The sequence below is a fragment of the Leptopilina boulardi genome, unplaced genomic scaffold, assembly GCF_019393585.1.
Source record: "Leptopilina boulardi isolate dan_hultmark-lab unplaced genomic scaffold, ZJU_Lbou_2.1 LbouV2_165, whole genome shotgun sequence".
NCBI lineage: Eukaryota > Metazoa > Arthropoda > Insecta > Hymenoptera > Figitidae > Leptopilina > Leptopilina boulardi.
The window spans coordinates 5035110-5063058 of NW_026137713.1; the positions used below are offsets into that span (position 1 = coordinate 5035110).

Here is a 27949-nt window from a genome sequence, read left to right on the forward strand (position 1 = left end):
TGTTGCTGCAGGTAAAGAGAATCGAGAGAAACGAATGCTAGTCGCGATCGCACCTTCGTACCTGCAATATCTGAACGCTCTCGTTACTCAAACAGGTACGTCGTTATTTTTTTTTTTCTTTTTTTTTTTCTTTTTACCCCCCAAAAAAAGGCCTCAAAATTTTCCCCATGACGCGTGTTTTGTGATACTAATTTTACAAATATATATTTATACACATATATATAAATCGATGTCAAGGTAAACAAATTTTTTTTTTGAAATATTCCCTTCTATTATTGTTTACAATATTTATTGTTCATTGTGCATTTCCGAGTTTCCTTTTCTAAATTGTGTGTTCTCTCACCCCCCCCAAAAAAATGTGATTATGGAAAAAAAATAGTGATTTGTGTGGAACCAATTAGAACATCTGTCCTGACACTTTAAAGGTCTGAAGTGAATTTTTAGAAATTTTTTTTCCACACACTTTTATATAATACACCCAAAAAAATGTTTTATTTTGAAACAAATAGTTGAGTTAAATAAACGTATATTTGTCTCACTAGTAACTTTTTTTTATTTACCGTAAATAAAAATTTTATTTACATTTTTATTTAAATCAAATGAAAATTAATTTGCAACAAATAAAATTTATTTGCAACAATTAAAATTTATTTGCAACAAAAAATTATTTATTTGAACGAAATAAAAATTTATTTAGATCTAAGACAAATATATATTTTCTCTGCGTGTAAAAAATATAAACAGTTTTATAAGAAATGTAAAAAAGAAAATTACTAAATTGTAGAAATTAACATGAAAATTATTAGAACGAATTTATTAATGCAAAAAAAATTTTGTAATAAAAAACAAATCTCCTTCTAAATAGTAAAAAATAACTTTTGAAAATTATTAAAATTATTTTTGATTTTAATGTAAATTTATTGAAAACTAGTTTAATTTTTGTTCAAACTTTCACTATAAATATAACACACACACACATATGTGAGAACACGAAGGTTAATCAGTTGTTTTCTAATTTTCAATGTTTGCGAGCAGAACGAAAGTTGAAAAAAAAAAATGGAGATTGCACATATTTTCCATAAAAATAAACATACAGTTAATATATGAAGGAAAAACAATTTGCCGTTAACTTTATATAATTTTAATTTAATATCATCATTTATGTCTTCATTAAAATATCATATATGGATATTTTATAATTTGAAGTCTCTATTTAGATTCATTTTTTCTTTTAATGCTTACATCACATTCTCTGATTTACATTAACATAATATATAATATGATTAATGACATACAAGAGAGAATCACCATCATCATTATTATTATATTATTATTATAATAATAAAGATGGGAATTGGAACAATTGTCTCTCATTTTACTTTCTAATTTTTTGGCTATAACAATATAATATATTGTTGCAATGGAAGGACATTCAAAGGACATGTTCTCTACTTTAACCATTTTTTCAACCTCCACTGAATATTCAATGAATATTTTATATTTACGAGTGGGCGAATATGTGTGTGTGTGGAAATATTATCGAATTATTTAAAAAAATCCTCTTTGTATAAATTACGCGATTTTTTTTGTTTTATTTGCTTTCTTAATTAATAAAATAATTATAATAAAGCAAAATTATTGAAATAACAATTAATAAATTATTATTACTTAATTTATTATTAAAATAAGAATTATTAAAATTATCATTAAAATAAGAAATTTAAATAATAATTTCAAATAATATTTAATTAATATTGTTGAAATATTTAAAATTTACTTTTTTCCATTAATTAATTTTTATTCAAATTATTCTATCAGCAAAATAAATATTAATTACAATGAAAAAAAAATTTATTTGGTTCAACTAATTAGTTATTTTACTATTATCAAATAAATATTTACTTAAACCAAATAATTTTTATTTGAATTAAATAAACTGTATTTGAAACAAATAAAATTTAATTGACTCAAATAATAATTATTTGATACAAATAAATATTTATTTGATACATATAAATATTTAATTGAGAATAGGCAAGTAACCGATTATTTGAATCAAATAAATTTTTTTTCACATACGTATAATTTATTAATAGTTAATTAATAGTAAATTTTTATTTTATTTTAAAAATTTGACTTGTTTTGCAATTTTATAATTAATTATATAGGAATTAATAATAATAATAATAATAATAATAATAATTGGAGCCTCGTAGCCCGTTTATTAAAAAAAAATAATAAAAAAGTCATACAATGGAAAAGTAGAATAATTAAACAGAATAAATATAGATATAATGATTTCACTATAGCTCTTTTAAGTTTCAAAATAAAAAAAATACCGATAAAGAAATTCTCTTTTAAAAAAATAATATACCAGTGTCACATTATGCAAAACAAATATTTGGTTACGAATATTTCCTGGTGTGTTAAATCATCGAAAAAAATAAGAATGGGATGAAAAAAAGAAGAAGGATATAAGAAAAGATTGATTGATGAATGGCGAAAACACTTGTTTGGCAAATTGTATTACGTGTCTCTTATCGGATGGGTGGACTTTTGATTTGGAAATGGTTTCTCGTGAGAGAAAGAGAGAAATAAATAAAGATATAACATATATATATATATATATATATATATATATATATATATATATTTTCTATATAGTAGTGGTAGAATCTGCAAGGATCAAGGTATTATATCTAAGAATATACCTGTTGAGCGTGTATAACGGAACGACGGTTATGGTACCACGTCGCATCGCGCGAAAATCCGCGAGAGTTGCGCTCTCTCTCGCCTAAAGGAACTGTCAGGAATTTACGCTTTATAGACCACTCCCTTATTCTCTTTAAATTTTGTATTTAAATATATATAAATTATTCCTCTTGTCAAATTTGAACCCATTTTTTTTTTTTTATTTTACTATTACTGTATTTATAACTTCCTATAAAAATGTATTAAAAGATTTCTATTATTTCCTCAAAGATTTCCATTTAAAAATCGCGATAACGATATTGTCACACGAAGTAACTTTTACTGTACCTTACAAAGTAAAATCTAAAATGTATTTTTTTAAAAATAAGAGCCCGTTTTCACCGTATGGGTTAAATTTAATCTTCCGAGAGGTTAAAGGCAGTAGATATATAGTCTGCGCAGAAGCAAACATTCTGCGCAGACGCAGAATATATCTACTTTGTTTAATCTCTCGAAAGATTAATTTATCTGAAAACGGGGTATTAATTAAATATTGTATTTTTAAAATAAATTCTATTAAATAAAAATAGTATTTTTTAAATAAATAAAATATTATTAAATAAACAGTATTTTTTAAATAAATAAAAGAGTATTAAATAAACAGTATTTTTTACTATTTCCGAAGCAAAAAATTGACAGAAATGCGTAGAAATTATCTATGATTTACTTTAGTAGTATAGTAAAAATTACTTTATTTTTGTTTCTCATTTTTCTGATCCGTGTGGCATAAACTCTGATTTTTAATTAGCGACAAACACAAATTTTTACAATCCCATTCTAATTTCTTCTTTATAACAAATATTGAGATCTTTTCTCGTAGCGCTTCAAAAGATAACTGGAAGTTTCAGTTTATTCAGAGCATGGAACTTCATTTTTTTTTTGTATCTATATTGAGATTTCGATTATCACCCGCAGTATAATATAATGAATTTAGAAATTTCGTTCGTGATAAATGAAAATTTTATTGTTAATATAGAACATAACGAAATGTGAAACAATAAAAATCTTTTATATTTATAAATTGCGTTATTTCTGTTCAACTCATTAAATTCCTTCGACTATCTCTCTCTTTCTCTCTCTCTCTCATCGCTACTGTGGCGTTGTAAATGTGGAAGAAAAGAGAACGAATGAGAGACGATCGCAAAAATTTCGTCTGAATGATATACCGGCATTGCTCTCTAATTGGGATTCAGCTTGCGCTTTCGTGAAGAGAAAAAAAAAACCTGATTATAAGAAAAGTGAAACGGAAAAAAAGTTATATTCGGATCTGTTCGCGAGACGTTCAGACTGGAAATTTCTTATTCTTATATATATATATATATTATTTCAATTATCAGAGAAAAATTTGATTAAAACAACTAAATTTTGGTTGAATTAACAAAATTAATGGATTTCTATACAGTTAAACAAACGTTTGGTTAATTCAACTAAACTATTTAATTGAATCCACAACGTACAAGAATTATTGAAACTTTTGGTATTTGCAAAAAAAATTATTAGAACTTTCGGTGTTTGGATAAAAGAATTATTGCAACTTTTAGTATTTGTAACTTTATAGTCCTTGAACCGAAAAATTTTCTCATTTATAAAATTTCGAAACACTTAAAATTTTGTCAACTGATAATTCTGATAAATTAATATTCAGTTATAAATCATAATGTTAGCTTTGAAAAAAAAACATAATTTTACTTTTTAATTTATATATATATATATATATATTATAAAATAGGTATCAAAATTTATCAAAATCTGAAGCAATTATTTTCTAGTTCAAGGATATTAGTTCATTTACAGTTAATCGTAAATCACGATGAGAAATAAAATGATTAAATCTACAATATATGCGAACAAAAGTTGTCCTTGTCCAATTTTGAAAAATTTTCGTAGGAAGAACTCACTTGTGACCATTTATGTTTTTATATCGTGGGCGCAGAGAAGATAGATTCAACATTATTATTCGACTAGAATTCCCCATTGCGATTTCTTATTTTTTTTTTTTTTTAAATTAAAATAGAAAGCAATAAATGCTAACAATGTCAATTCTTTTTTCATCAAAAAAAAGTAGAAGAAAAAAAAACAATAGCCAACGAATTATGGGTCACTGAATAAGTTAATATTCTTTCATCGATAAAAATAACACCCAATATTGGTTATCGAGAGAGTAAATAACCTTCGTTTATAACTATATAGTTGAAAAAATAAAACTCTTGGCTTTTTATCGAAACGAAAAATAATCAGTTATAAATTAGTAGAAAGAGAAAATATCCATAATAATCCAACTAAAACAAAATATCACTGTAAAAAAAATTTTTTTTGATTTCAAATACTCGATTACTTGACTATTATCAAATAAATATTTATTTGTATCAAATAATTATTATTTGAAATGATACACAAAAATTATTAACTCAAATATTTAATTCAAATAAAAATTATTTGGTTCAAGTAAATATTTATTTGATAATCGAGAATTTGAATCAAATAAATTTTTTTTATTGTAATGAAATTTTACCTAATAAAAATCCATTAAAATGACTATATTTATATAAATATGACCTGGGAATATTAAAATCAAAAAGTGATTTATCATTTGCGAAAAAGGAAGAAGAGATGATGTACCATCAAGTTATATATATATTCTGAAATGAGATAACTGAGAATGAAAAAAAAAAAAAAAGTTATAACCTCAGGAGAGAATTACGTAATGCGCGATGAGAGGAACTCTGCACCAAACATAACAGTAAATTTTCACTGGACACTTCTTGAGCGAAAAGTAATAATACGAAAAGAATAAAACAAAAAATATATATATATATATATATATATATATATATATATATATATATATAAAGAAACTGAGACAAAGGAGCTAATCGATGAATTTAAACGAGTGCGTTTGAGCTAAACATGATCCTGGAAGACATTTCCTGGAATTATATGGAATGTGCGTGTGCGCAAAAGGAAATGTCGTTATATATATATATATATATATGCATGTGCGCAATATAGCGTGCACGCAACGAGAAACGACGTGAAGACATTCCTGGATGTCGTTGTTCTCGTCGACGCCTGTCGGTTGAGAACCGGTCCTTCACTGCTGCTCCTGCGATGAGGAGTAAAGTGTCCTGTCGATTTGAGTCGCGGACCACTGATCGCCATCTTGGTACTCGCGCCCATATGACGTCATTGGTTCAGGGCACGGTCTCGTTTATATATATATATATATGTGTGTTTCTTACTCATCGTAAGCGGGCGTGATTCTCTTTGCACACATTATAAAAGATAATTCTATGTAACGACTGTCTCTCCCTATATATGACGTTATAACATACAATAAAAAGTAAGAATATTCCCACCTTTTATATTTGCCGAATCCCGTGAGGAAATATTTTCTAAATAGTTACAGTATAGTTATACTATTTTCCATACACCCACTGTATAGTTGATATGTATCAAAACTAGCTAGAAATGTAACGCCACTAAAAAGTTTCTACATAGTCAAACTATATGGAAACTATCTAGTTTCTACATAGTCAAACTATATGGAAACTATCTAGTTTCTAGATAGATAAACTGTAAAGAAACTGTCTAGCTTCTAGACACTTTTGAGACTAACTCGTTTCTGATTACTTGAATTATGTAAAACTATTTAGATTCCAAATACTTAAACTATATAAAAACTGTTTAGTTTCTAGATACTTGAACTATATTTAAAACGATCTAATTTCTAAATACTTCAACTATATGAAAACTATCTAGTTTTTTGATATGGAAACTGTCTAGTTTCTACATGATTAAACTATATTAAACCTATTCAGTTTTTAGATAGAAACTGCCCAGTTTCTAGATACTTAAACTATGTGGAAACTATCTAGATTCTAGATGAAAACTACTTGACTGTTTCTAGATACTTAAACTATTTTGAAACTATTAAGATTCCAGATACTGTTACTTTTTGAAAACTACTTAGTTCCTAGTTCCTAAATAAAAACTGTCTAGTTCCTAAATAGTTACAAATATATTGAAATTATCTATTTTTGTTTTTTAAGTGTATGAAAACTATTTTGTTTCTAAATACTTAAACTACATTGAAACTATCTAATTTCTATGCACTTGAACATTATGGAAACTATATAGTTTCTAGATACATTAACTATAATGAAACTGTTTAGTTTCTAGGTACTGAAACAATATTTAAAACTATCTAGTTTCTAAATACGTAACTATATGGAAACTATTTAGTTTTTTGATGGAAACTGTCTAGTTCCCAGATACTTAAACTATGCAGAAACTATCTAGATTCTAGATGAAAACTATCTGACTGTTTCTAGATACTTAAACTATTTTGAAACTATTAAGATTCCAGATACTGTTGCTTTATGAAAACTACCTAGTTTCTAAATACTTGAACTATGTTGAAACTATATAGTTTCTAGTTCCTAAATATAAACTGTCCAGTTCCTAAATAGTTACAACTATATTGAAATTATCTATTTTTATTTTTTAAGTGTATGAAAACTATTTGGTTTCTAAATACTTAAACTACATTGAAACTATCTAATTTCTATGCACTTGAACATTATGGAAACTATATAGTTTCTAGATACATTAACTATAATGAAACTGTTTAGTTTCTAGGTACTTAAACAATATTTCAAACTATCTAGTTTCGAAATACGTAACTATATGGAAACTATTTAGTTTTTTGATGGAAACTGTCAAGTTCCGAAATACTTAAACTATGTAGAAACTATCTAGATTCTAGATGAAAACTATCTGACTGTTTCTAGATACTTAAACTATTTTGAAACTATTAAGATTCCAGATACTGTTGCTTTATGAAAACTACCTAGTTTCTAAATACTTGAACTATGTTGAAACTATATAGTTTTAGTTCCTAAATAGAAACTGCCCAGTTCCTAAATAGTTACAACTATATTGAAATTATCTAGTTTTTAGGTACTTCAAGTATATGAAAACTATTTGGTTTCTAAATACTTAAATTATATAAAAGCTATCTAGTTTCTAGATACGAAAATTGTATGAAAACTATCTAGTTTCTAAATACGAAAATTATATGAAAACTATCTAGTTTCTACATAGTAAAACTGTATGGAAACTATTTAGTGCAGCTATACATTTAAAATAGGTTTAGAATAGATTTCCTAGACAGAATCTATCTAGTTTCTCAATGAAAAATATAAATAACATATACATAAAACTATAAAGAGAATTCTCGAAACAAATCCCTAAAATTGCAATTAGATAAAAAAAAAAAACTGCAATATATAAAGTAAAAGAGAATTCCCTTTTATTTTCCTGGAAGAGTCATTTTATGTCCAAATTCTTTCAAAAGAAAATAATCACTTTTTCTCAATCACCTTAAAAGGTTGACTTTGATTATATAGTGAAACATTGGCGACGTCATTGACTGATTAGTGATTTAGTAACATTTTCTTATTCTCCTATTTTGTCACACGATGACTAATAATTTGCCCGTATATATAAATATACGTACATATATATTTCTATATGGGAAAATTGTACAGAAAGTGCTGTAAAAATAGTTACATAAAAAAAAGGATTTTTTTTTTATCAAAATACAATTTTTTCATTAAACTTTTTATATTGAAAAAAAAACAAAAATTAATTTCTATAAAGTGATTATTCAAAAGATTCACTTTTTATTTTATTATACATTTATAATAATAATAATTTAACTTAAATTATAAAAATATTGAAGAATTTATAAAAAATAGAAAAAAAGTTAACTTCAAAACAGATTTAAACGAAAACAGACAATCATTTATATTTAAAATATTATATAAATATACAAAAAAAACACTAAAAGAAAAAATTAATTTTCATATGTGCATTTTGAAAGTTATTTCTGAATAATTAAATGAACGAGGTGAACTTGTTTTTTTAAAAAGAGAAATATAATAAACTTTAATATAATTATTGGAGAGTTTTTTTTATATTTATAAAAATTAAAAAATTTAAATACAAAATCACTTTAATTACTGATATATTTATTTATTTATAATTTATTAATTACCCATACCGAGTGAATGTATAATTAATGAAGAATTTATAATTGCACTCAACCTATACATTTTCTGCATCCCAAATGAACTCTCAAAGTGGATTTATTCCAATAGGTTTCGTGGAATTCAACATTGAATATAATTGCATTCTAAGACAGATGCGCGCCACACTATAAGAATTTATAAGTGCGGATATATAAAACCCCTTTTTTTTAAGAAGGAAAAAAAACGAATCAAATTATTTGCAATTCAATTGAAAATAATTCAATTGCATATTATAGTATTAAAAAAATTGATTTTTTTTTAAAATACGATTTTAATAAAAATAAAAATTTTAGATTATTTCGTTATGTTAATGGAATTTAAAAAGTTTATTTTTCTTATATTTATATTCATATGGGAATGGCACATATATCTGGTGGGCGTTTCAAGGATAACACATATACTAATTATGCATTTTTACCAAATATCTACCGGATTTATGGCCGGATGGATAGGCTAAAAAACAAGAGTTTCCTGACTTTAAAATAATTTTAAGTTGTTTTCATTGTCTCTACGACGAAAAAAAAACGTATATCAATGAATGTAATCAGAAGTTAGTAATTTCCAAATATTATTGGAAACAAAAACAAAAAAAAAATTAGTAAAAAATTTTAAGTAAAATTAAATTAGTGAATTTTTGCTTTGGAATTAGTTACATTTTACTAATTCGAAAGCAAAAATTAAATCTCAAATTTTAACTAGTTTAAATTTTGAGATAATACCATTTTTTTCCCTACACGTAAATTTTCCACGTGATTGAAATATAATTACAATTCGCCGTAGTGTATTTTTTTTTCAAAACAGGAATTTTATAAATGTCAAATCGAGAATATTATATAAAATTATTTCTAGTTTCGCGCATTAATTGACCAGACGGTAAATATATAATTTGGTCGTTGACCTTTTAAGGAAAATATTCCATTTTTATAGAAAAAAAAAAATAAAATACAAAATTATTCAATTCCTTTTTTTGCAAATTATAAAATTTTTTCTGAATTGGAAAAAAGTACTCACTTTGTAATTCTCCATTATCCATTCAATTCTCAACGTTTTGCGATCTTTTTCTTTTTTTTTAAGAAGACATTGAATTACCTGGAAAAAAAATCAAATAGAAATTCTTCAGACCTTTCAATGTCTTGTTTGTAAAAGTAATTCTTATATACGTGGTCGTGCGTAAGGCAGCAATTGTATATATATATATATATATATATAGAATTTAACGATAAAGGCGCATACACACATATTTGTAAAAATTGTTACGCACTGGGAAACATACATTTAGTGTATGTATTGTAAGATACATATATGCGTTTCTATCCTACGCGATATAGCAGTGAAAGTCAACTCAAGTCTTTGCGTAATGAGATTGACGTTGTCTCCTTCGTCTTCTGGTTCTGGTTAGACTTTAAAGGCTCGAACGAGTGGCACAACGCCTTCGAGAAATTCTAACCAGTCACGTCAAAAAATAATTTTTACAAAGAAAAAAACTTGACACGCGAGTTCAATATAATAACACTTTAAACATATATATATAAAATTGCAAAAAATATGTTAAAAAAAAACTTTTATTAAAAAATTACTCTCTGAATCTGAAATTCTGAATTAGTAAAAATATTTACTAATTTAAATTAGTGATTCACTTTTTGCTTTAGAATTAGTTAAATTTTACTAATTGTTAGTAAAAGTTACTAATAATTAGTAAAATTTTACTAATTCTAAAGCAAAATGTGAGTCATTAATTCAAATTTGTAAACATTTTTACTAATTCAGATTTAGAGAGTATAAACACTCTCATTAAATATATTATTTTCCAAACGTGACGTAATTTATCCACAATCAATTTTTATCCATTTTTATCAACATAATTTTGTTCTAACTATTTTTTATTTAAAACAATTTTAATTTAGCAGAATTTACATTCAATCGAATTTTATGTAATTTTGTATTTTTAAATGAAACAAATTCACAATTCACCGAATATTAATTTGTCCGAATTTTTAAGACGTCGAATTTTCATTTGTCCGAAATAACAAAATGCCCGAACAAACAAGGACAGAAAATTTTCGACGCAATTTTTAAAAATTGACCAATCACGATTTTCTTGATAATAATTTCTAATTCGTCAATTTTTGAAAAATGGCGCCGCAAACTTTCTGTCGATTGTTTGTTCGGTCATTTGCGTAATTTCGGACAAATGAAACATCGGCGTCTTGAAATTCGGACAAAATAAAAATCGAAAAGTAAAAGTTCGGACAAATTAATATTTGGTGAATTGAAATTTCTGTTGTTTACAAATACAAATCACATAAAATTTCGATTGAATGTAAATTCTGCTAAATTAAAATTCTTTTAAATAAAAAGTCTTGTAAATGTATTTAAACATAAACGGATTTTAAATAAATCGTTTCGTACAAAAAGTATACTTAATAACTAATGTCGAGAAAATATTATTTTACTTTTGAAAATAGAATTTAAGAGATAAAAGTTTAGAAGATAAATTCTCTAACGCCTCAGAGGAATCTAATCAACATTTTTTTTTTTTTTTTTTTAATCAACTTTTTCTCAACATTATATCATCGACGCGTGCCGATATTTATTTTTAGATTTTTGTTTACATTTATCATTTTGCAAAAGATACTGAATATAACTGTTTTATATAGTTTCATCTTTGATTATGTGCATAATTAGTCATCAATATATATATATACAAGTTACCTTATAGTGGTAAAATAGATAAGGAAGTAATTTGTGTTTAAAAACGACATAAGATCGAGTCGAAGATGAAAACAGGAATGCAATAATTTTCCACGTTGTTCTTTTCTGATTGTCAGGTTAACCGAGATAGTGACAGATAGACAGACGGACAGAGAGAGAGAGTGAGAGAGAATAAAAAAAAACAATGAGTTTAGAGAGACGCAAAATGAACATTAATTGTTTAAGTATACATATAATCTTGACAAGAATCTGCGTGAGATGAAAACAAGTAAAAGTGTAATTAATTACAATTCACTTTATATATATATGGAAAAAAGAAAAGTAATATTCACATTACGACCCACTTTCTTTGTCACGCTTTGAAAATTCTCAGATATTATAATAATAACAATTATTATTAACAGTAATTCAATATTTAATTAAGAAATTTATTTTTAATTATTATTGTTTTAAATCGTGAAATTAGACTAATTATTATTAGTCTTTAAAAATTATATACTTTCCATAATTATTTCTTTGTTTTTTTTTTTATAATTTGGTTAATTGTATATTAAATTGTATTGTATAAATAATTATAATATAAATTATTTCTATTCGTTAAAATCTTTTTTTTTTATTTTATTTATTTTTTTACTTTTTGATTTCTTATTTTATTTCCTGTTATATTTCAATACATTTTTTTTTTTAAAGAATTGTTAGTTCAAAATCGAAAAATGTTTATGAGTCATGGACAAATATTTAATATGTATGTAGGTTTTTTGAAGAGAGATAATAAGTAAGCATGTGGAAACTATTGTCGATAAGTAATCACACATTATTTAAGACAGTCAACGTCAGGTATCTCCTTTAGTGACACTAGTCGTTTGCAAAACTTGTGACCATGACTTCAATCGATTCATATGCATTTAAATATACATATCTTTTCTTAATAATATGCAAAATTCAATTTCAAAAATAATGACAATAAATGTAAAGAAAATTTTTTTCCAATATTTCAATTAACAAAGGTAATAAAATAAGCTGCAACGCTTATTATTTTAATCCAATTTTGCTTATTTTAATACCAAAATGGATTAAAATAAGGAAACTTGTATTAAAATAATAAGCGTTGCATTTTATTTTAATGCCTTTTAATGGAAATCTTTTTTACAATAAATAAATAATTATTATTAATAAATTGATTAAATATAAAATATATAATTTTCAAGAAGAAAAAAAAATGTTTCCGCCCGGGATCGAACCGGGGACCTTCCGCGTGTTAGGCGGATGTGATAACCACTACACCACGGAAACAGTTGAATTCAATTTCGTTAACAAACGATCACAGGCATTTACTGTAAAATACCTCACAGAAAGTTAAAAATAAGATACTACTACTTTTAGATACTGAAATCATTAAAAAAAAAAATCAGAAAGCATTTTTGACTGAAAAAAAATGTTTTTTGAGACGCACGTTAATTAAGTTACACATTGGACATATATTTACGAGCAAAATGCAATTTCAGTGATTTATAAAAGTTACATGAAAAAAAAATGTTTAACAGCCTTTCGGCCTCGAAACAGAATATATATACACGAGAAAAATAAAAGAGCCACGTCCTCATGGAAAAAGCTATTTCATGTTTCAAAAACTTTTGAGCAAGGCGTAGAGAGTCATAACCGACGAATATACATGTACAAGAATTGTAAGTACATCTTATACGCAGATAGAATGAATAATAGCCAATGAAAACCCCATGTGGAATTCGCGGTACGAAACTTGCACTAAAAAAAAAAATATTGTCAAATTTAGAATATATTTATATCTTTAAATAAAAATTTTGTTTCTGTTAACTAAATGAATTTTACATCCAGAGAAATGTTTTATACCAAATGGTATATTTTTCTCAGAGCCTACTAACTCATTTATTTGTTGCAAATATATTTCATTTCATTTAAATAAAAAATTTATTTGAGCCAAAGAAAAATTTATTTCTGACAAATAAAATTTTTATTTACACCAAATAAATAAGTTAGTAGGCTCTGAGACAAATATACGTTTATTTAACTCAAATATATTTTATTTGATTCAAATAAATCATTTCACTGTGTGTAAATTAAATTAATTTTTTCTCTGAGTGAATATATTCACTCAGAAAAAAGATATATTTGAACCAAATGTACCATTTTTTTATATTTACCCAATTTTTTGGTTAGTTCAAACAAAATTTGTTTAATTCAAATAAATATTTATTTGATCTAAATAACTGTTTGATTTATTTTAATAAATTTTTTGAACAAAGAAAAAATTTGATTGAGCTAAATAAACGTTTGGTTTATGCAACCAAATGTTTGGTTAACTGTATATCAATGCATTTATTTTGTTGATTTAACCAAAATTTGGTTGCTTCAAACGAATTTTTTTCTGAGTGTTCAAAAATCCAGAATATTTTTTTTTCACTGTGGGGAAAAAATTGAATCTCTTAAGAAGAGATTATATGATTTCATAATATATATAATTATATGAATCAGTTTATAAAAAAATTACTTTATTTTTTGCTTTTTCGCGGAAATTTTATATACATAAGGACACAATTTTCACTACTGTTTGAGTAATAACATAATATGTTAATTTTCGATTAGTCATCACAATTTTAGTCATTCATACGTGTCTAGAAAATTGCTACTTTTTACACGCTCTTGTAGCAAGAGACTTAATAATATATATGTATATATAGACAATTTAAAATGATAGTCTCTGTAAAAAAAGGAATCTTTTTTTCTCAGTATATTACTCATGTTTGATTCTTGTTTCAGTAGATTTAAATTAAAAAAAAAAAGAAAAAAAAGTATAAGAAACATTCAATTAGAATTACTGTTATCATCGACACTACTACCACTGTATCATTCTTGCGGTAATTCCAACTATACTATTAATTGTAATTACACCATTAATTTGTGACTACAGGACTAATTTGTTACTTTCTAAATTTAAATCAAGTGATATTTTACTGATAAAATAGTTGAAATTTAATATGACATAATACGAAGACAAAACTAAAACAATCTACAAAAACTATTTTTATAATTGCAAATTATAAAATTCTAATGATTTGTGGTTCTAAATAACTCTCAACGGCACAAAAATATTCTTTTAAGTTGTAGAGAATGTTTATTATTTTTTCTTCATTCCTCTACTATATAATTTCTAAGCGTGAGTGGAATAATTATTTCCAAAGTTATTGTAATTAAAAGAAACGTATAAAGAAAAGAAGAAGAAGAAGAAGAAGAAGGTATCATTTAAAGATCGCTGAAGCAAAAATATGAACGAGATTCGAAGTCTTTGTACAAAGACTCATCGTAGAAAAACCGGAAATGGCGAAGGCCGGCGCACTACTCGAAACAGTATCTTTCTAGACTTTTGTTCTTCATAATATACAAGTATAGAAAAAAAAAAAAATTTCTCTAAAAAAAAAACACGTTCAGCATCATTAGTGTGGTATCATCTGAAGAAATTATTTGATTATATCTTTCGGTAATTTTTATTCTGCCTCCATCTCACGTATATATGTATAGGGAGAATTAGATAAGTATACTTGAATCGTGAAGCACACCTGAGCTCATTGCTAAAACATCCGGAAATTGCAAGGATAAATCGTTTTACATTTAGAGGTCGCGAATCAAGTTAAAATTTACGATAAAAACAACAAAAATACAATATTTTACTAATTTAAATTAATTAACTTATGGGTAGAAACATTAAAATCAATATAAAATTAAACTATCTAGTTTCTATTTACTGAAACTATATAGAAATTATCTAGATTCTAGATCGGAACTGTCGAGTTTCTAAATAATTAAACTTTATTAAAACTACGTTTTCTCTAATTAAAAACTGTTTAGTTTCTAGATAGTTAAACTATATTGGAATTTTCTAGCTTCTAGATAGTTAATTTATATCGGAACTGTCTAGCTTCTAGATAGTTAAACTATATTGTAACTGCCTAGCTTCTAGATAGTTAAACTGTGTAGGAACTATCTAGTTTCCAGATAGTTAAACTGTATAGGAGCTATCTAGTTTCTAGATAGTTAAACTGAGTAGGAACTACCAAGTTTCTACTTACTTAAACTATATTAAAACTACCTACTTTCCAGGTACTTTAACTGTATAAAAACTATCCTGTATCTAGATAGATAGTTAAACTGTATTGGAACTATCTAGTTGCAAGATAGTCGAACTGTATATGAACTACCTAGTTTCTACTTAGTTAAACTATATTAAAACTATTTAGGTTCCAGGTACTTGAACTGTATAGAAACTATTCTGTATCATGTAGATACTTCAACTGTATAGGAACTATCTAGTTGCAAGATATTCAAACTGTACAGGAGCTATCTAGTTTCCTGATAGTTAAAGTGTATAGGAACTACCTAGTTTCTACTTAGTTAAATTATATTGGAACTATCTTGTTCCTAGGTACTTGAAATGTATGGAAACTGCCTAGTTTTTAAATAATTAAACTTTATTAAAACTACATTTTCTCTAAATAAAAACTGTTTAGTTTCTAGATAGTTAAACTATATTGGAACTGTCTAGCTTCTAGACAGTTGAACTGTATAGAAACTATCTAGTTGCAAGATAGTTAAACTGTATAGGAGCTATCTAGTTTCTAGATAGTTAAACTGAGTAGGAACTGCCTACTTTCTACTTACTTAAACTATATTAAAACTACCTAGTTTCCAGGTACTTTAACTATATAAAAACTATCCTGTATCTAGATAGATAGTTAAACTGTATTGGAACTATCTAGTTGCAAGATAGTCGAACTGTATATGAACTACCTAGTTTCTACTTAGTTAAACTATATTAAGACTACTTAGTTTCTAGGTACTTGAACTGTATAGGAACTATCTAGTTGCAAGATATTCAAACTGTACAGGAGCTATCTAGTTTCTTGATAGTTAAAGTGTATAGGAACTACCTAGTTTCTACTTAGTTAAATTATATTGGAACTATCTTGTTTCTAGGTACTTGAAATGTAGGGAATCTGCCTAGTTTCTAGATAGTTAAACTATATTAAAACTACCTAGTTTCCAACTACTTAAATTGTATAGAAATTTCTAGATAGTTAAACTATATTGGAACTGTCTAGCTTCTAGACAGTTAAACTGTATAGAAACTATCTAGTTGCAATATATTTAAACTGTATAGGCTCTATCTAGTTTCTAGATAGTTAAATTAAGTAGGAATTACCTAGTTTCTACTTACTTAAACTATATTAAAACTACCTAGTTTCCAGGTACTTTAACTGTATAAAAACTATCCTGTATCTAGATAGATAGTTAAACTGTATTGGAACTATCTAGTTGCAAGATATTTAAACTGTACAGCAGCTATCTAGTTTCTTGATAGTTAAACTGTATAGGAACTACCTAGTTTCTAGGTACTTGAAATGTATGGAATCTGCCTAGTTTCTAGATAGTTAAACTATATTAAAACTACCCAGTTTCCAACTACTTAAATTGTATAGAAACTGTCCAGTTTGTAGATACTTAAACTGTATTAAAACTATCTAGTTTCTAGGTATTTAAACTAAACTAGTGTGGAAACTATCCAGTTTCTAGATAGTTAAACTACATTAAAACTACCTAGTTTCCAGGTACTTGAACTGTTTAGAAACTATATTAAAACTATCTAGATTCTAGATACTTAAAATATTTTCAAACTATCTAGTTTCCAGATACTTAAATCACATTGAAACTATCTAATTTTTTGTAAATTTAAACTATACGGAAACTATCTAGTGCATATAGATTATGTAGAAAGGTATAATTTTTTTTCTTATATAAAATACTAATTTATTGTAATAAATATAATTTTCTAAATTCCTCCATTTTTCAATAGCTAATATTTGGCAAAAAAAAAAAATGCAGAAAAAGGGCAATATTATTATTACTATCATGAAACTTATATAGCTGAACGAATGAAGAGAATTCCTACGGTACAATTGATCCAAGGGATCCGTTACACAAAGCTATATGGCATTGAGATATTAATGTTGCTCTTTTGCAATTTTCCTATATATATATATGTATATAAAAGCAAAGCGGGATTATTATTCGTCGTGGATGTTTCTGCTTGACCACGCGAATAAGAAACATTCATGTTTGAATATATATTTGCATGAAAACGTGCGCGAAATCTAATGTCACGGTCTTTATGTTTGCAGAGCGCATCTCGCCATGCGGTTGACGTAGAAAAAACCCCGCAAAACAAGGGCCAAGGGGACAAAATCATGAAGGTACAGTAAAAAAAAAAAATAAATTATAAATTTACCTTATTTTTTTTCCATTTAATTACTTCCTACTTATTATACTTTTTCTCTCGTTTTTTTTCCTTAGTAATCCTACCCTTTAACCATCACAGTGCAATGAATCGTGAAAAAAGCATTTCTATTTTTATCGAGAATTATTTTTTCTATTTTTTAATTAAAAAATAGGAAAATAAAATTTAAAAAAAAAATTAAGTTATTTTATACTGGTTGTTTATGAAAAAAAAATTAGAATATAAATCCGAGGTTGTAATACAATAGTATTTTTTTTTTATAAAGAGAGAATAAAATTGCATCCGTTAAATGCGTAACGATGAAGTAGGTAGAGATGATTTTGGTCAGCCGACCGGTTACTAGTAGCGGTATAATTGGCTTGTTGAATGAGTGTAATCAAGAGGAGGTGATGTTCCGAAACCAGTAGACTCTAGAGACCGTGACACCGCCCCCTCACTTTGATTACATTTTATATATATATATACATATATAATGGAAATTGAATTGTATTTCTGGTAAAGTGCGAATTGCATCATTAATCTATTCAATGTACCTAATCATCTCAAAACTGTAAATCCTCTTTTATTCCAAAAAAAATGTCCATTCTTTTAGTAACAGTTTTCAAAATCTTTTTTTTTTCTTTAAATATATTTTTTGAAAAAATCTCCACTTTTTTAAATGAAATTCTTTTTTATGAAATAAAAACAATTGCGACCTATATATATATATACCATTTTTATGAATGTATGTATTTTGCGAAATGTTTTCTCAACTGAAAAATTGTGTGTAAGAAACGGTACTGGTTTTAGAATTCTTTTTCTAGCAGTAAAAGAATATTATACGGTGATGATATTCCGCTTATAATATTATTACGTAAAATCAGAACCATTTCGGTGGCCATGTTTTCTTGGTAACTGTTTTTCGCTCGCGGTGTTCACCGAAGCATGCTGTTCTCTTCTTGGACCAAAGCACAAACTAGAAGTGGTGGAAAATGGGGGGGTTTTTTTTTCGTTACTCTCTTCATTTTAGTGTAAAATAATCAGTTATTCACTCTTTACACGCAAATCAAATTATTAAAGATCAAAATTCCAAACTTCTAGAGAAAATTAAAAGGCATTAAAATAAGCTGCAACGCTTATTATTTTAATCCATTTTGGTATTAAAATAAGCAAAATTGAATTAAAATAATGAGCGTTGCAGCTTATTTTAATATCTTATAATTTTCTGTGTCTTCATTTAAAATCTGATTCTAAAATTCATCTTGATTTTTACAAATTAAAGTTTTAATAAACGCTAAAGAAAAACGATTCCAATTGTTTGTATGCATGTTTTCAACTGACAGCAATTGTAACTCAACAATTCATAAACTTCTATACATCTGATTGTATCTTTAATTGCTTCTCTTTGAATATTTATGAGGATCTATATCTTCCTTTATATATATTTATGCACGCCGCTGGACTTATACTTACAGTTGTTAATCATTTGGTAATAATTAAGAAAAGAGATTTGTTAAGTAAGAGGAAAATTGATGAAGAAGAAAAGATCACAATAACAAAATGTTATATATTTACAAACTATGAAGGTGATTTGCAGACCCTTTCTAAAACGACAACAAATACAATTAATCCTAATAACAAATTCCTAGCTATATATCCTTTTGAAATCGGCTATTCGACGTCCTTGCATCGTATTTGCTTTTTAGCACGTGCAACAAGCGATCAGTATACCCAAGCCAATATAAGAGTGAAAGTCGAGCACGAGTTGGAATTCTAGCCCGTATATATATATACCTCGATGGCATTGAGGTGTCGTTGTCTCTTTTTTTTCCAAATGTAAAAGATTAGTTATAACTTGTTATATATATATTTCCAATACAAATATTTATTTATATCACGAAAATATCACGAATAATTAAAAATCCATTCAATAAATGTCATTTTTAAAACCGGAAATACAATTTCGAATCAAGAAAAAAATCAAAAACTAGAAATAGATTCAAAAAAAAATCTCCAGTGAAAGGATTTCGTATATATTTATATAAACAAGTTTCCATTTTAAAGTTTTTGGTTTTTTTAAGCAAATTAAAATATACAAAAAACACCTGCGAAAAAAAAATAATGAATGCAAAGGGTTATAAAAGTGCATTACGTAATTTGTGGTGGATTTTTTTACTCTTTTTTTTTTATTCGGACCAAGGTTAGCTTCTTTTCGTGTTATATACACTTAACCGCAGGTTGTACTTTACTCTTCGCTTTCTCTTTCGAACACTTTCGACTATATGCAAGATGCTCAAACTCTTTGTAAGATGAATGTTTTTCAACGAAAATTAAATATAGATACACAATGGAACGAAATGAATACACATGCTCTTAGAACAATGGAAGACAAAAATACCGAGTCCAATAAAAATCATTAAGGAAATCATAGAATGGAAGACTGCTTTTCAAAACTCAATTGTTCTTCCTTATATATACATTTATATAAACGATTCTTCATTTATTTATAATTATTTAATATTTAATTGATACAGAATTCGCCTATATGACCTTAAACCTCCGGTTTGTTAAACTAATAATAGTTGGAAATTTTGTATCCAGTAATTAAATAATTGTATATGGGTTTTAATATTTTTTTTATAGAAGAAATAAAGAATATTATTTTTTTTTCCAGACGTTAGAGTCATTAGCGGTGTTCCTGCTCTGGGTACTTGTATCCGGGGTTTGGACCCAAAGTAACTACGACACACATGGGAATAGCATTGAATATGATCCAGAATCGGGATTACCGCCAAGTACAATTCTTGATGGCAAGGTCACTCAATTGGATGAACTTAAGGCAGACATTGTCCTTAATCGCACCAAGGCATTTCTCAATTGTTCCCAAGGCAGTATGGACGTGGAATTAACATTCAGGGAACCGTTCTATGGAATCGTCTACGCGGATGTTGATCGTAACAGCGCTTGCATGGTTAAAGGACGAGGATTGAATGTTGCTCACTTGGAATTACCGTTGAAAGGTATGGAGATCAAGATCCCGATATCAAAAAACCAATTTACATTATACAGTTTTAATTAGATTCCGCTTAAAACATAATTCATCTTTTTCAATAGGATGTGGTACAAAGCAGGATCCAACACGTGTTTTTACCAACAACATTGTCGTTCGATTTCATCCCAGTCTTGAGATGGACGGAGACGAGATCATTACGATAGTTTGTCGATATCCACCACCAAAGACTGTGGCTATACCGGCACCCATTTTGTAAGTCTCTCTCCAATTAAAATTGATTATAGGGAAAATAAGAGGAAACAAAAAATATTGTCTATTTTGCAGTTTACCACCGGCAGTTCCATCAGGGCCAAGTTTATCAGGACTACATATCTTGTTGATCATCTGCTCCCTGCTGTTCCTCGCATTGACGCTACTTGGAATGGGTTGTTCATACATGTGTCTCAAGCGCAGACCCATTCGAGTCGTGCATCGTCAGACAACAAGCTATACAGGATCTGAGATCACAAAGATCTCTGGTTCATCATTAGGAAATATCTCCATGTTCGGAGATTTAAAGATTCCAAGGGCTCATGCACCTTTACACATTGCTGCATCAATCTCCGGAAGTGAAGTCAACTTGGTCACGGATCATTCCGACACATTACCCAGCGATTATCCCAGCGAGAGTCACTCCGAGGTTTGTTACTTATTCACAATTCGGCCAAAAACAAAAATTTACTACTTCTTTTTATTTTTAGATCGACGAGGCAAGATCCCTTCCTGTATCATCAGCCGGCTCCTACGAAAAGGCATTTATCCATCATCAACAACATACAGACGTGCGTGCATCAAGTTCTCTCTATTCGGAAACAATCAACGAAATAGAAACCTCAGCAATCACCAGTGCATCTCGTATGATACCTCGACCTTTGCCAATTGAACCAAAATTCGATGTTCAAATGAGAGTCAAGAAAGCCCCACCACCGCCACCAAGTCCCCTACCATCAGAATCAGACGCCAGTATTGCTCTCGAACGTAATTTAACAACAATTCTTGAACGTGAAGAAATTTCCCGTCCTCCAATGACGACTTTCTCCTACGTTCCCGAACTTCACGGACCACCTAGCTCAATATCAAGACAACAAACACCTCCCGTATACTCTCGAATTCTAAGAAAGCAAGCCGAAAGAGAAACGATTTTAGAATCAATAACCTCACCATCACCGCCATTGGCAACAATTCACAGACCAAGATCCCTTGCATCTCTAAACACAGAAATGACAGACACACGCTCTCTAACGGAAGTAACCGATGCCTCCCACGCAAAATACCGAGTAGCCAGTATTCTCGCACCCACTCCACCTCCACCACCTCCAATTGTTCCCACAACACTAACTCACACTGCTCAAGAATACCGTCAATATATCCGAGAACACGTTGAACCACTAGTACAGCCTGTTATGTCACCAAGAAGACCCGAAATCACAACCCATGAGGTTGACGACGTATTTCTACGCACTGTCACCGAAAAGAAAACAATCGAAGACGTTGAACGTCATCGTCGTCAAATCACCGAATATCATGCAAAACCCGATCCCAAATGGGATGTCACAATTAGAAATTATCCCACTGAGGAATTACCACCGCCACCACCCGATTGGGAGAATTTCTCTGATGTTAGTTCAGCATCAAATTTAACAATCACCAACGAACCAACTCCACGTTTTGATGAGCTAGACACCAACATTGAACCCACCTATACAACACGTGCCGAAATTCCACCTCATCGAATTCCACACGAATCAACGCCTAACAATTGGTTCACATTGTCACGAGTTTTGGAACCACAGTACGCAACCGAATTCACCGAAGATGAACGGAAAAAGTGGCGTGAAATCATTACAAGTGAGAGTACATTGAGAACATTGTTAACCGAGGCAGTTGTTAAAGAAGACTACGAATTGATTCGTAAGGATGCAAGGTATACTACACTATTCCCACCAGCGAAATGGGATGTTATTATTCGTATCCTAAGTCCACCGAATTCAAGTTCGACTTCCTCGCAAGGAAAAAGTGGACAGAGATACAAACGAGGTAAATCATCCGAATGGGACAATAGGTCCAGGAGATCATCCCTACCGACTCTTTACGAGTACGAAAGCGATGGTGGTAGTTCAATAAGAACATTTGGACAGGATCATCTTCGACAGGGAGTACATCCAAATTCCAGTGGACGAATTAGAAGACTCAGTTCAACTACCCGTGGTGGTAGCGAGGCAGATCTTCGTTCAATGTCCGAAATGACAGTTAGAGATTTTGCCCGTGTCGAGAGAGACGATCTCACCAGTTTGAGTTCCTACGAGGGTGAATCCCTCGTTAGATCGCTCAGTCAACCTAGTCTCGCACGTTCGGGATCAGAATTCACTGAACATTGGGGTATGCCCTCGCGTGGTTTGCCCAATTGGGGTTTTGAGGACGATGCCTGCAGTTCTGCCGAAACAACACCAAGGCCAATTAGACGAAACGATCGCATGGAAATTGTTGCCTCATTCGATGGTGTCACACGTCAAACATTACCATCAACTTCGGGGGTTACTTCATTTGCACGCTCCACAAGATACACGGAAAGAGAAAGTATTCGAGTTGATGATCAAAGAGGACCCAATTGGTTTCACGATGACTCCGAACCTGAGATGCATATCTAAGCCTTGATTCTAGAAGACATTTTTTCGAAATACAGTCGAAACCGCTATTACGAACGGAAAATAATTATCGGTTATTACGAACGTCAGACTGTTTTGGTCAGAATTAGTAAAAAAAAAAATCAAAATTCGTATATTGTAAAATGAAAAACACGAAAAAATTTTATTTGTAAGTAACAAAATTGATTCTATTCGTGAATTAGAACTAATTTCTGTGTGTAAACAGGTGGTTTAAACTAAGTCACAGCAATATTCCGATTAGTGGATAAATTTTATAAATTCAAGCAAAAAAATTTTGCGACAATTTTATAAATACTAAATACATTTTATTTTGAATTTAGTGTAAATTCTCCCTTGAATTTCGTTCTAAGTGGTTTCGACTGTATTAATTGTTCGAAGCTAGTAATTTCAATTTAAAGAAATTTTTTGAAAATATTTGTGAAAAATAACAAGTGTGATTTGTGCGGCCCTGAATCAGCAATTTTTAAAACAGACTTGCCGATGTGAAAACTAAGTTCACAACACTGCCAACAGAGGACTGCACCAAGCATTTGAATTTCAATATTGTTTATAGTTTATATGAAATCTTTGCTAAACAATTTTTTGTTCCTTTGAAAATCTTGGAACCACATGCTTTGATGTTTCCTTTTAGGAACAATACAAAAGAATAGAGAAATGACTTCTCAAAGTCTTTAGTTCCTTTCTTTCTTTTTTTTTTTTCTTTTTTTTTAATTTTCCTCTATTGTTTCAAATGAAATCTAGGACTCGAAACTGTCGATAACTGCCCCTTCTCCCTCGTTTTTAAATATTCTATAAATAAGAAACCAGAAACTCAATTTTAAGTCTGAATTTTACACTTCATACTCGATTTATGTTTTCCTTCAACGTATAAATTTATAGTCTTCGAGTTGAACTGTAAAGTTCAGCGACTTAATATCGATCGGTTTAGTTTCTGTACAGAGAAAAATGAGTAGTCGATTCGCATAAATTTTTCTCGCGCTAAAGATTCTTTTCAAAGAAAATAAGAATTACGATCGGATTTAAAAATTTGAGGAAAAAAAAAAAAGAAAAAGATTTTGTTAATATTAACCAAAGCAGCGCGATTTTATATACCATAAATCTTTTTTTACTTGACTTTGAATATAATAAAGTGCCGATAAAAATATATGCGAATATATTAATTTTCACAAAGTGAGAATTTTTTAAAAGAATATATATATATACATTAAATATATTATATAAAATTTCAAAATGAATAACATTAATTTTTTTTATGTAGCTTTAATATTTTAAATAAATTTTGCTGTGCTTTCTAAAGATAATTTTAAAAAAAGTAACATTTAATTTTATTGTAACTCGAATAATAACATTAATTTGTTAACAATTACCGTATGAATTTAGGAATTTTATTTTAAAATTCAATTTCTCTTAATCTCTCACCACTTTGAATGAATTTAATGCTTTAACTTTCGTTTTAGAAGTGTTTTTTTTTAAATTTTAATACAATAAATATCAAAATATAAATATTTTTTTTAAATCGAAACGTTTTTATAAAACATAGTTTCAATTTAATGCATCTGCATATCAAACATAATTAAGAAATACATAAAAAACAAGGAGGGGGTCCTTTATGTTTATTTCATAAACATTATGCTTCCTCATTTTGTGAAGCAAAAAATTCGCTTCCTCGTGAAGGAAGCAATGAATTTGTCTAATTCAATTGATTGATTTAAAAAATTTCGAGTTAAAAATGTTTTAAATTAATTAAATTTTTTGAAAAATAAAGAAAATTTTAATTAATTTTGAGTGTAACATAAACTTTATATATACGAATCGATTCGTTTTAATGCAAGGAATACAATTATTTTATTCATGAACTTGAATTTTAAAAAAACACAACATTTTTTAGCTAAAATATGAATTTTCGATTTTTCAATTTTTATTAATTCTCAAATTTTAAATCAAATCTATACTTTATATATACCAACCAATTCGTTTCAATGCAGGGAATAAAATTATTTCATATATAAACATGAATTTAAATAAACACATCATTTTTTAGCTAAAATGAGAATTTTTGATTTTTTAACTTTCATTAATTCTTTAAATTTCAATCAAATCTATACTTTATATATATCAATCGATTCATCTTGACATAAAGAAGACGATTTTATTATATATTACCTTAAATTTTTCGATTTAAAAATTTTTTCAATTACAAAAAAATTTTTGGAAAAAAGACGATAAAATTTTTTTTTTGGGGTATTTTTAAAAATCCTCTCGTCATTTTTGAGAGATTAATGTGTTAAATAAGCCTATCAAATTTTACCCAAATCCATTAAAATCTGTTAAAGATATCGTGTTCACAAAAACTATCCACACACACATACACACACACACACACACACACACACACATACACACACACATACATACATCCGGACAATTGATCAGGATCTCATATAACATGTTTCTATATAGAGGAAAATTTGTTTTCACCATTTTTAGAAAGTTTATAAACGAAAGGACTACATAGCTTCCTCCACGAGGAAGCAAAAGATTAAAAAAGAGTTATAAGAAATTTGCTTTATGTTTAAAAAATCATTGACGTTAAATTTTATCTTGATCTACTTTACCGACTCAACATAGAGTTGAAACTCACATGAAAAATTTAAACTTAAAGTTTTCTCAATTAATTAGTCTCTTATGGGAAAACTTTGAATCACTTAATAATTTTAAATAATAATTATTATAAATGAAAATGATGGTATATTATATCTATATCTATATTTAAAATATAGAAATTTAACTTTTTTAAAAAGTTTCAATAAATAAGAAGTTTTTTTTTTACTCATGTAAAATAAATATAATCCTTTTTATTTTAAACTCTCGAAAAAATGGAATCCTTCCAATATTATTTATATAAAAAATCGAAGAAAATCAAAGATGCATTCTAAATTTACTTTATCGATCCAACCAGAGAGTGGAAACTCATATGAAAAATTTACTTCATGTAAAATTCTATAAATTAAATATTTCATTTGCATAAAAATTTTATACCAGAACATTTTCTTTGCGTTCGAAAAAAATATTTACAAACATTTTTTATTCTTTTTAAATTTTTTTAAATTTTCATTTTTTTTGACAATATTTAATTATGTTTGATATACAGTAATTGAAACTATTAATAAAAAAAACAAGTGGGGAAAAAATCTGCAAAATTTTAATTTATTGACAAAAAAAAAATGTCCCGCAAATCATTTTCAGAAAAAATTAGAGTTGCAAGGAATTAAAATTATTCAATGACCATTGTGCAAGCGCTATAGTGATAATAGAAATCGTAGGTGACAAAAAAAGGTGCTGGGTCAACGCTTTTTTTTATTTTTTTTTTTTAAAGAAAACGTGAATATTTTTATATATAAATAATTATAAGTTGTATATGAAGAATAAATTACTAAAAAAAAAAACAAGTGCATATATTATAAATAAAGCGCGAACAAGTGATTAGATCTGCTCAAACGTGGCGTATATCATATATTTATTTCTATATTCGAAAAAAACATTTTTTTTTTAAACACAATCTCATTATAAATGAGATCTATTATATATATTTTTTTTTTCGAAACGATTTCAATTTCGTAAATCCTTTTATACGAAAAATAAACGATAGTGCAATTGACTGAATTTTTGATTCATTTATTAATTATTTAATTAGCCAAATGAATAAAAACTGTTTATGGAAATATTTATAAAAAAAAAAAAAATTGCGTAGATTAAAAAAAAAGAAATGTGGGATCGATTGCAACCTGAATTTCTTTATCAAAAAAGTTGATAAGAAGCACGAGACTTGCCCAGCCCACTTTTACTCGTAAAATTAATTGTGTTCGTCTCGAGAAATTTTTCTCTGCTCCTTAAATTCTTTAGAAGTTTAGTTAAGTTGAGTCCGATTCTTTCGCTTTCGATTTACTTTTCTCTTAAATGTAATTGAAAGGACCTAAGAAAACGTAATCAATTTTGGGCGTGTATTTTTTTTTTGTATGTGAATGTGTGTGTGTGTAGATATTTTGGTTGAAAATGGCAAAGAGTTAGTGAAAACAAAAGAAAAGCGAATTGGACATAGTAAGGTGCTATTCTCTGTAAATATTGAAGAAAAAGAATAAGAAGAAGTGTGTGTGTGTGCGAAAGCAAACTGAAAACTAAGATAAGAATTCAATAATTTTTTTTTCGACTTATCTTTCTGTAACTAAATGATTATCAACGCCGTCCATACAAATATGAATTTCATTGTAGTTAATAAAAAAATATAACGATGCTTTTACTATTTTATAGTATTATTTATTTTTTGAAATTTCATTCGAAATTTTAAAATTCGAACCAAAATTCTGTTTGCCTT

General features: G+C 27.7%; 1 protein-coding gene and 1 non-coding gene across 2 annotated transcripts; one reads left to right on the forward strand and one right to left on the reverse strand.

The window, feature by feature from the left end:
* LOC127277126 (uncharacterized) lies at window positions 1-27877 on the forward strand. The gene is made up of 6 exons (XM_051297974.1): window positions 1-95; window positions 17765-17836; window positions 20534-20879; window positions 20974-21124; window positions 21197-21551; window positions 21613-27877. The coding sequence occupies exons 2-6, from the start codon at window positions 17831-17833 to the stop codon at window positions 23557-23559; spliced, it is 2805 nt and encodes a 934-aa protein (XP_051153931.1). The 5' UTR covers window positions 1-95; window positions 17765-17830; the 3' UTR covers window positions 23560-27877.
* Trnav-aac (transfer RNA valine (anticodon AAC)) lies at window positions 12776-12848 on the reverse strand. The gene has a single exon. It is a non-coding gene; the product is annotated as a tRNA-Val (tRNA).
* Window positions 27878-27949: the final 72 nt, after the last annotated feature.